The following is an 11,118-nucleotide window of genomic DNA, read 5'->3' on the forward strand; positions in this document are numbered from 1 at the left end:
CCTGCCTTTTATAGATGCACAAGTCTGGGTCAGTACAACTTCATGGCTGTCTGCGCCAGGCATTACTGGATTGCATAGGCATGGTCTATGACTGTCTTTTCTGTTCTGGTCTCGTTATATTTGGTACAAAGAAAACCTTGTCCCTGAGTAGGCTTTCTAGGCACCTTGGTAGTGCAAGTAATGAATAATATCACCTTAAGTTTCCTTTATAACTCTCAGGCTAAAAGAAGTAATGTTAGGTTTTTCCACCTAAGTTTTTCAGACCTTACAGTGTACAAATTTTTAGAAATTGAAATTAAAGCTGATGAAGTTGTTTTTAATATCAAAAGATTCACATTTTAAACACTTCAATTTAGCATTTTAGCACTTCAGATGATCAATGATTGTATATGTATATTTTAATTTTCTTCTGCTAATACACCTTTCCCTTCCTAGAAGTGACACTAAAAAAGTAACCAAGAAAGAGAACAGCAAAGGAAAAAAAATGGGAGAAGACAGGTAATGATTCAATTGAAAGATTGAGGAATGGTTAGCAATGTATATTTTCATTATCTCTGTTTTCAGCCAAGATTCATGATGCAACCAGAAACAGGTGGAGAGTCATCACACTCATAGTGCAACTGTAATAAACTGACATTGTGCAGCTCCCCTAAACTGCCATATTCAGGATAAGCAGAAGGTTCAGGAGTTCTTGAGAAAAATGCCTTGCTGCTACCCAGACTCAGCTAGTTTAGTCTCATAGTTTTGCATTTTGGTAATAGTTTTTCAACAAATTTAGGGAATTGATCTTCAGTCTTTAGAGAATTAATGTACTGTGTGCTTATACTATATGGTGTGTAACCTGCAGATTTATTTCTATTGGATTTTTTTTTTTTTTCCTGAATGTTGCACCAAAACAGTGTTAGCCAATACTAAGAAGTGAATATTAAATATTTCATCAGCATCAGACCTCCTATACTTATTATTTGAAAAGGTGAGAACTCCAGTAACACACAGAAGCCTTTGTTAAGCTGCCAGGTACTGCAAACAGCTGTCACCAAGCTAAATCCTAGACATTGTGTTGCTGATGCTGCGCCAGATCAAACACATCCTGTCCATGCTATCCACTGTGCTGACGTACGATGCAAGTGCTCAGTATGTCCAGCCAGGCTAACTATTGCCATTTTAAGCTAACTAGCTTGCTGTAAAGTGTTGCTCTCCACCACTATTTGCTCAAAAGCTTTGGTTACCAGACTGGTACCAAGCCCTGGGCTGCCAGGCTGTTGCTTGCTCAATGCTTCTGGTGTACTGGGCCAGCATCAAGGCTTGTGAGGGCCACCGGAAGGCCTGCAGGACTCCAGCCAAAGCTCACACCTCAGGAAGGGGCTGACTCACAGCACCTAATTTTCTACGCCTACACTAAGGCTTCATCTGATTTATGACTGATGATCTAGAAGAGGCTAGAAAGCAAGGTACAAGAAAGAAACAGGGCCATCTTGGCAGCAGTTAACCACAACTGTGAGGCAGCAGCTTGGCAGGATAACAGTGCTGAAGCAACCCAGCAGCTGCAACCAGTGTGGAGACAGAGAACAGAACAGTCTGTGGGCAGCCCAAAGGGAAACTGACATACAACTGCTATTATATTTAAGACACCATGGTGGTGGGGCAGGGGAGGTAAGAAAGGCTCCTGACAGCCCAGAGAAGGTGCTGAGGCAATGCAAGACAAGATTTAGAGAAAACACTGTTGAGTGAAGAAAAGCCCACAAGATGTTTTATAGGTCCCAGACAGACCTAGAGCAACACAGAGGAAATCTCTGGCTCAGGCACCTCCAGCTTGATCTTCCTGCTCTGCAATGAGACAAGCAGAGCTCTTCAAGTGCCCTACAGTCCAGAGACTGCTGCAGGACCTGCCCTGGTTTTACCCATGCTAGAAATGTAAGAAATGGTAAGTTGGGGAGTTCAAAAGTGTTAGAGGGAGGTAGTTGCTCTGAGTTGCAGCCAGAGGGGAAGTAGAGCTCATTTTAAGATGTTTGAGGGTAAGGTCTTGCTTCACAGACATTGTTTATTTGCTATTTATTTGTTTTCTTAAGTTGTTCTATTCCCTTCTGTTCCGTTCTTTGCAATAAGGGACTTAATTCAGTACTGCTTATGGGCAGCTACAGTGGGACATTAATACCTCCTGCAGCTAACAGTGCAGCCCTATGTAGAACTCTGTGTTGCGTGATAGTTGTGGCCAGGCTCTGAGAAGGTTGGAGTAGATTCTGCTGTGACCTGAGAGCAGTGTTTGTTCTGCTAGAGCACAATTGTGTCTGAAATGATAAGCTGATTTGAGAGAGTCTAAAAGCTGTTATTAAAATTTCAACAATCAGCAACTCTGGATTATCATTTCTGTATTGTCAGGTTATTTTCAGCACAAAGGTATCTAAACAGAGGTTAAGTGAATACCTCCAGAATCTCATGAGACTACTGGCTCTTGACCCATATGTACAATAGATAAACATACAGAGTGGTATGATAAACGCCTACCTGTGCGACGTGGTGTAGGGAGCCTGCTTTGGCAGAGGGGTTGGACTCGATGATCTCTAGAGGTCCCTTCCAACCCCTACAATTCTGTGATTCTGTGATTAAGCTGCTATCAGTAGATCATATAGCTAGAAATATTATGACAGAGGGAAGAAACAATCAAAAATATATGAAAGCACTCATCCATGCCCTAGGCTAACAAAAAAAATACTCCAAAAGAAGCCATCTCCAGAAAGAAATCCTTCCCCAGTGGCAGTCAGCCCTTAAATAAGGTCTAGGAGAGGTGCAGCTAGGCTCCCCACATTCTGGTCACACAGCTGAATTACCTTCACCTGTGCTCCCACAGCTGACTCAGTGATTGCCTCAGGTGAACAATCAGAGGTTCAAGCCATGGTTCAACAGTCCCCATACACCCATAGTAAGAAATAGTGCAAATGGAGATCTTTTTGGCTTTTAGCGATCATTGTTGCAGTATTGTTCTTAAGCGGTATCAGCTATTGTTCTATGTTAAGACATAACAGGACATTGTGTGTGCCATATACACAGGCAAGGTAGGAATCTATGTAAAAATAGCAACCATTTTGTCTCCAAAACAGCTTCCATCAGATAATCATAGTATCTTTTAAGAACGAAGTGCAGCAGGGTAGACTTGAAATTGTCTATGACATCTGCTGATGTAAGTGAAACTGTTGATCACAGCCTGAACCTCTGATTAACCATCTGAGGCAAGTGAAGGGTCAGCTGCAGGAGCACAGGTGAAGGTAATTTTTTAAAATTTATTTTTATTTTATTTTATTTTATTTTATTTTATTTTATTTTATTTTATTTTATTTTTTGGTGTGTGTGTGATACTCAACATTGGTGAGTGCATATCTTGACCAAAGGCCTCAGTGTTGGTTATTTGTTTGCTCTGTAATTCCAGCTATACTTTTATTATTCCAACAGTACTGCTGATGACTGTAACATTAAAGGACTATTATTAAACAGCTAATGATCTTGAATAGTTTAGTGTACTTTAGTCATGTGTTTATGTTAAACAAACAAGCTTTATTTTTAACTGTATGTCTGCTGGATGTTGTACAAGCACTGATATGCTCTGCAATAGCAGCAAGCTATTGGTTAATGTTCATATTCTGGTAGTGAGATGTTTTTCAGTGTCTAATGGGGCCTGGCTTCACGCAGTTAAGAAGGTGCTTTGCCTGCACTTTGTAACTTGTATATTTTCTAATGCTTTTTGTTCACCTCACTGATGCTTTGTGTTCCAAAGCAGCTGAAAAGATAAGGACCGTGACCAATTATTTAACATGAAATGTTCAAAATATAGGCAGCTAAATTTACAATGTAAAACCAAACATCAATTTGACACATACTTCTGCTGTCTTGTAGGTAGCATTTGTAGTTGCTATCAGGTTCTCATTTTCTTTTGACCCTGCTCATTGCACTGTGGAAAGATTCATGTTTTGATTTATTGCTGTACCATCCATAGTAGTATGGCCTATGGGAGTGTGATTGTTAGAGCTGGCTAGGGACGGAATTGATTATTTGTTTTGGTTGAAGTACAAAAGGGACTTGTAGTACAGTTTTGGGAGAGAGTCTTCAGAGCGTTACTGAAACTCTGATAGAATAGCTGAGATCTGAATTGAGCTAAAAGTGACTTCTTATGTTCCCCTTCTTCCCCCTTACCCCCCTTTATTTCTCTGAGAAAATAATAGATTTTTGAACAAATACCCCTGTGAACATGTAAAGACTAGTCTTTCTCCTTTTCCACTTTTTAATTTGATAACTGACAAAGTCCTGTGCTCAGTGAAGTCAGAATTACAGCTTAGAACCTTGTGATGAGATGACTTTAGTGCAAAGAGCTACAATTACCTTAACACACGGGTGCAAAAGAATTCTAATGTGATCACACCAGGTGCTTGTTTAGTAGCATGTTTTATGTGAAGAAGAGAAGTTGTGCAAAATACTGTAAATCTCAGAGATATCAATACAAAAGAGAGAAAATAGATTTCCAAAAGGAGGAAGACATAACTATAAGATGACATAAGCCAGTGGGGAGTAGCAAAATGAGAGGATGTCACATGAAACCTAAGAGGTTAATGACACGCAGCTATGATAGAATTCTCATGGATCCAGACCTCAGATCTGATCCAATTGCAGCCGTTTTCTAATGGAAAAGGCTGTAAATCATCCACAGGATTCTGGTGAATCATGCTTTGTACTCGTGGGTTGTGATGTAACCAGCAGTTCTTGAATTACAAAATCTCTGCTCACACTCACCTGCTATTTGCTCTGTATTAAGTTAACAATAGTAAATAAATTGCATATTAGATTTCAAGCTGAGCTGTTCATAGCAAATGAATTCGTCTTGCCCACAAGCTGTCCTAATTTAAAACATCTGTATCCATTTAAATCATGTTGCTTCTGTGTATTAATCTTCTTTTCATATTTTTGCTTCATTAATATTTAATATTTTGAATATATATGTACTTCGCTGTGGATTTGAATCAAAAGTGGTAGATTCTTTTTGGTGGAAGGTGGAATAGTAGAAATGGTGTGGACTAGGTTGGCATTTTATGGCACTTACAATTTGCACCTGAAACCAATGCAAAGCACTGTCTCTTCTTGTACAGGCAAAACCTTCTTTACAATCAAAGAAAGTTTTCCCTAGTTGGAGGAAACATGGAGTTGTTTAGTGAAAATAGAAGTAAAGATGGGAGGACTGTTGTATGGCAGTGAATTTCCCATAAAGTTGTGTAAGTATGTAAGTAAGTATTGTGTAAGAGTTATCTATTGTTCCCAGACTTCTAAAGGGTGAAAGAATTTTGTATGCAAAATAGTGTTTATCCTCAGAAAAGAAAGAAGTAGAGACTGGTGTTAGACTTCAAGGAACTTAGTCAGGTCTCTAAAAATTAGCTTATTTCTTTTCACAAGTGCTGAGCACTGCCAACCCCCACAGTTGTCAGGGTACAGATCCTAAGACTGGATGTCATTTGACTGCATGTTCTTGCAAAGAAATACTAAGAATATGCAGTAGGTCAAAGTGGCTCCTTATCTTTGTGAGGAGATAAGGCCTGCTGCTCCTCCTAGGAAACAGTGTCTTAGAAGCGGAAGGCTGTACTTATCATTCAAGTATGTGCCATAAAAGGGTAAAAATAGGGACACTGAGGATAAGAAAGCTGAAACCAAGGCACCTGCTACCCACAGAAGGAAACCTGGGAATCAAATGAGATGGAAAGTGTCATCTATTAGGGAAATTAAAAAACACTTCACTCATGAGTAAGTACTTTGCATTAAAATGATTTTAAATGTCTCTGAGATTACTGATGTGATTTGCAGGATTTAGACTCCCTGCTTTGTCATGCAAACTGACTGCAATTCAGTTACTTCACAGAAGTTGGAAATGTAAGAACTGGCTGAGAGAGTTAAATTTCTAAGAGGCATAGAAACCTAGAGGACATCCTCAATCCCAAAGGCTGCATGTGATCTGAAAAGAACTGGTTTAACAGAAAAATTCAAGTAAGTTTTCTGTTTCTGTCACTCTAGCCAAATAATGCATAGTTCTTTCAATCTCACAACATTTTAATTAATGGCATATAATGCAGGGCATTTACACTGATTGACATTCTTTAAATGCCAGCTTTCCTTTAAAAGCAACAACAACCAACCCCATGCCATGCTCCAAACCTTGTCTGCAAGGATTTTCATTTGCATCACTAATGTACAGTTTCACAGACAGAAGAAAAGTGTATTCTTCTTAGATATTTTGCATGTACTACCTGCAGCCACATTCTGCCACTTTCATCCCTTCATAGTTATATATCAAAGTGGGCACACCAGCATCATCCTTATAAAGAATAGAGATTGAATCCAATTTAGTTGGAACACAACAGGCCTTGGAAGCTTTCTTTGGGTTTTGGAGATGCACTAGAGTCTGGACAATAGCATGTTTTGTTGGCGTAACGTTATCTGTCAGAGGGAAGAAGCAACCTCCTTTACACTCAAAAGCCTCGTAATCTTTGGGTGCAATGATCCAAGAATCCCAACCAATCTCTTTAAAGTTCACGTGGAGTGAAGTTCTCCGACAGTGGTTTGCTCCAATGCTTCTCTTGCTTCTGGAGGAGTGCTGATGGGGCCTAGCAATGGCTTTTTCCTCTTTCTGTTCTTCTTCAGATGAAGAGTTGTTCTTTCCTAATTTGTTTAGCACATTTTCTTGTTCATGAACAATCATCTCCCGGAGCTCTGCTTTAGTTTCTTTTGTACCATTGCTGCGATCATTGGAGAACACTATTAAGAGGGGCAGATTTTTAGTGTCGTGAGTAACACTAATATCCAGCTTCCCACAAGGGAAACCACCCAGAGCCTTACTCTCTATGACAACCTCTAGCTTGTTTTTAGTCTTCATCTTGTCTGCCTTAACCCATCTTTTCACAGCGCTTGACACTTCAAACATCTCCCAGCCACACTCCTGAATACTGCGAGAGACAAGAAAAGATTTGGTATTTTCCTTGTTTTCCCAGTGGTCCCCATCTAGAACATCATAAATGACCATGTTGCCTTCCAGTCTGGAGGGAGACACAACTTCCTTGTGACATGAGATAAAGATTCTCAGTTCGGCTCTGGTGATTTCTTCATATCGTGGAATAGAGACATTGAAGAGCAAGATGTGTTTCTGAAATTGGTTTTCTTCTGGCGAAGTTAAAGAAACAACATCTACAATAGGAAATAAAAACTTTTTGTTACAGTGCTCCTGACAGTCCAAATAACTTGTTTTTAAAAGGTGCAGGATGTGTTTTGTGAATAAAATATGACCATGGCTACCTAGCATTAAACAATCAAAAAGAAACCAATACCATCTCCTGGCCAGGTTTCAAAGGAGCAGGGAGTGAAAAGATAAAATGTAGTTCCTTGATGCTGGCAGTATTTTCACCAAGGCTGTATGCAGGTGAATGTCTGAAGCAGTGGAAGGCTGGCAGTAAGAGTCTTCCTAGAACAAGGTGCAGGTGGTGCTGTAGCACGTACTCATCACTGGATGTTAAGTGTTAAGCTTAGCAATTTCCTGAAGAGATTTTACAGAAGGGATTCCTATAAAAAACTTTTAGAATTCACCACTTATAGTAGTGCAGTGGGATAAACTGCTCTCCTACTAAAAGAAGCATGGTATGTATTTGTCTCTTTAAGAATTAACTCTGCTGAGGTTTTTGTTGTCTTCAAATATCTTTGAAAGCAGTTTGTGTTACTGAGAATTAGAGAACACAGAAAACCTGTAAAAAAAACCTGAATCAGAGCTTGAGAGTCTGTTTAAATTTAAATTTAATTTAAATTCATGTTTAGGTATATTCCAGGCTTTTGTGAGCATTCATGGTGGTTTGGTGTGTTTTGTTTTGTTTTGTTTTCTGCAAACATTTGCAGAACCAGCAACTCTGCCTTGGAAAGGGCAGATATTTTTGTGAAAGATCAGGTTGTTAGTGTTTTAAAGTCATCACTGAAATCTTTTTGATCATTAGTAAGATAATTAATTATCATTGTGTTTTAGGGAAATTCTGATTAGCAACTGTTGATCTGTCTTCCCTCTAAAGCAGTCTGAGTAGAGAGTGGGATGTGGGAACAAAAACCTAGTTCATACTGCTGAAATTTCTTTCCATTTCAGGACTAGAGTCTTATTTAGGAATCCGGAGAGCCTCATAGTGCTGTTACCTGTATACAACCAATTTTTCCTGTCTCATTTCTATTCCAAAGACTGTATTTATAACATTTTTTTACTGTGTGTTGAGATGGAGCTTTCAACAATCTATTTATTGTTCCACAGGCAGATCTGTCTGGACTTTTTTCAAGTCAAGACAAGCCTGGCCACCACTTTCCATGTAAATCTTCCCATCTAAACCAGAATTTGGAGTGGGCTCTGCTGGATCCTTGCTTGGATCGAGGCACAAATTTCTCACTTGGCTATTGTGTTTAAGAATGACAGAAGCTCCCTAGAAAGAAGAGTTCTCTGGCATGAATGTCTCTGTTATAGGTGATCAAATATTTGTTTTCTAACATTAAAAAAAAAAAAAAAAAAAAAAAAAAAAAAAAAGCAGTCACAAATTTCTACCTGTAAACCCTGTATTCAGTATATTGTCTCAATTTATGCATTTGGGAAGATAAAATTGTACAATAAAAATATCAAATTATTTTTTTTAATTTTATTTTTTAAAGATTGAAAGGAACAAGGCCACTGTCCAAAATTTTAATCTATTTACTTTCTAAATAGTCTGTGGTAGTTAGGCAATCAGTTTCCTCAGAATTTCAAAAGGATCTAAGTGACTGTCATTCATATACTTCTTTAAAAGTTCCTGTCCACACACTTAGGACTTCTCCTACCTTCAGTGCTGAAGCTCCTCACAATGTTGGATGCAGGGATTGAGGACTTGTCCGCTGTGTATCTGTTGTATAAATCAATCATGAACTGTGGTGGTTCTTCTTTGGTCTTCACTTGTGAGGGGACCCTTGATAAATTCAAGCTTCTTAGTAAATCTGTCTTCATATTCTCCAGGAAAGATTTGAAGTCAAAATGAGTCTCATCTTCCACTTCTCCAGGATCATGAAAGTATGCATCGGACTCTCCCATAACTGGTAACTTGTCCCAGTTTTCCAAAGGCTTGCCTCTTGTCAGACAGGCAATGATATTGAAAACAGACAGTGCAGCCAATACTCCAAAATAATGCATTTCTTATGTATTTACTTTCTGGCTGAGAGATGAGAGGACAAAGTATTTTAACTGATCAAAAATATTGAATCTTTACAGACAGAGGAAAGGAGGTGGAAGGCAAACAGCTGGAATGCCCTTTGCAAATCACTTTCTTGTGTTCTTTTCACAGTCTACTTCAAACCCCAGCCTCTTGTCAGTTGTCAAGCAGATTGGTTGTACACTTGCCCTTATCTGAGTCATTGATGCCATGCTTCAGCTTCCGTTATCTAGCAAAGCTCTTAGTTAATGAAGATTCTATAAACATCTGACAAACACACATGGCTGGTGGGAAGGACATTGTATATTGTAAAGAATCCACATTTCACTTTAGGGTCATCGTTGCCTAATTACACTCTTTTAGCACTTCCTTGCCAACTCAGACAGAAGCTTTCTTAGGGACGTGGAAGATTACACAGTTTTCATCAAAACTAGACAACAGAAATCTAGGATGAAATTATTCTATTGGCTATTAGTAAATAACATCTCATGAATACCTTCCACGTTCCATTAGTATGCCATCAGAAAATTTACAGTAATTTGATGAAGAGCTGTGATTCTGCAAGACATGATCTCATGACAGTACAAGCAACCTTAAAACTTCTTTCCGTTTATCAGCCAAGAGCTATTATTTGTACACACTGTAATATCTGTTTTGTGTCAAGTGCACTTCATGCTGTTTGCAGGCTTGTCCTTTTGAGTCTGATTCTTTTGGTAGTTGGGAGTTAATTCGTGTTTTTATGGCATCTTAAATAATATATTTCTTAGATTCTTGTTGGTCAGTACAATCCAAGAGCAACCAGTGACCTTGGAGTGGAAACAGAACCAACACTTCTGATGCTACATGAAAAGGGTCTGATACTGAAGAATGGGACAAAAGTACAAGTCTGATGGCAGAATTTCTTATGATACAGAAGAAAATAAATTGTGTATTTAGAGGCAAAAATATCACTTGTTATTTGTCTTAATTAACTTGCTATGATTTAATCAAATGATGTGTATATTTTTGTCTGTACTGTTAACATATCTTTTTTAAACACAGCTCAATCCATACTATACATATGCCATAAATTCTGAATAGTATTATGAGCTCTTACTTTAAAAATAAAAAGTGTATTTGACAATATTTTATCCTTTCTGGCCATTCTTCTGTAATTTGCCAGCAGTGCATGTGGTGTTTAAAGTGAGCTCAGTCTAGATTGCCATGTGTTTGCTCAAGTGACAACTGGGATCCAAGGTTCTGGTTAACTGTGTTCCTACACTGTAAAGTCAGAGAAGATTATTTAGAGTTGATTCTGCTCTGAATTTGTAAAATTTGTTATGTATTATTCAAGGCTTTTGTATTTTCTACTTGTGTGTGGAGTCCAATTGTTTGTATTTGGCTAAGTATAATATTTCAAGGGTCTCCAGAAAAAATGAAAAACTTTTTTTTTTTTTTTTTCACTTTTTCTAAAAGAACATCACTCACACTTAAAACTCTTGGTGCTTCATTTATTGTTTTACTGTTCCTGGCTTACACCTTTTAGACATCAGTTCTACTCACTTCCCTGTTGGATTCAGAAGCCTCATAGCATTGGCAGTTTCTCTCCATCAAAGTACTTAGTGTAATCAAGTTACTTCTCAGCTTGCTTTCTGATAAAAATAGTGTTTTGGTTTTTTTTAGTCACATTCTGGAGGATATTTTCTTTAACAGGTTCTGTTTCAATTTTTGTGTCATTTCCAGAATTTTAGTGTTTTTGTTTGTTTGTTTGTTTGTTTGTTTTTGTTTTTTTTTTTTTTGAAGAGGTGAACAGTGGGGCTATACATGGTTTTCTGGTGGCAGTCTTCCAGTGCCATATGCAGAAAAACAATCTCCTTTCTTGCTGGGGTTCTCTGCTCCACAGTGCATCTTT

General features: G+C 38.3%; 1 protein-coding gene across 1 annotated transcript; it reads right to left on the reverse strand.

Moving 5' to 3' along the window:
- Nucleotides 1–6,274: 6,274 nt before the first annotated feature.
- GDF2 (growth differentiation factor 2) lies at nucleotides 6,275–9,208 on the reverse strand. The gene is made up of 2 exons (XM_072340818.1): nucleotides 8,863–9,208; nucleotides 6,275–7,212 (listed from the first exon to the last, which is right to left on the reverse strand). The coding sequence occupies exons 1-2, from the start codon at nucleotides 9,206–9,208 to the stop codon at nucleotides 6,275–6,277; spliced, it is 1,284 nt and encodes a 427-aa protein (XP_072196919.1).
- Nucleotides 9,209–11,118: the final 1,910 nt, after the last annotated feature.

Source organism: Excalfactoria chinensis, chromosome 6, assembly GCF_039878825.1.
Source record: "Excalfactoria chinensis isolate bCotChi1 chromosome 6, bCotChi1.hap2, whole genome shotgun sequence".
Classification (NCBI taxonomy): domain Eukaryota; kingdom Metazoa; phylum Chordata; class Aves; order Galliformes; family Phasianidae; genus Excalfactoria; species Excalfactoria chinensis.

Bases quoted from the DNA above. Each gene is read 5' to 3' on its own strand.
- GDF2 (XM_072340818.1), bottom strand. From the start codon at position 9,208: ATGCATTATTTTGGAGTATTGGCTGCACTGTCTGTTTTCAATATCATT. The intron at 7,213-8,862 runs GTAGGAGAAGTC...TTCCTATTGTAG, and splicing joins GAGGAGCTTCAGCACTGAAG to ATGTTGTTTCTTTAACTTCG.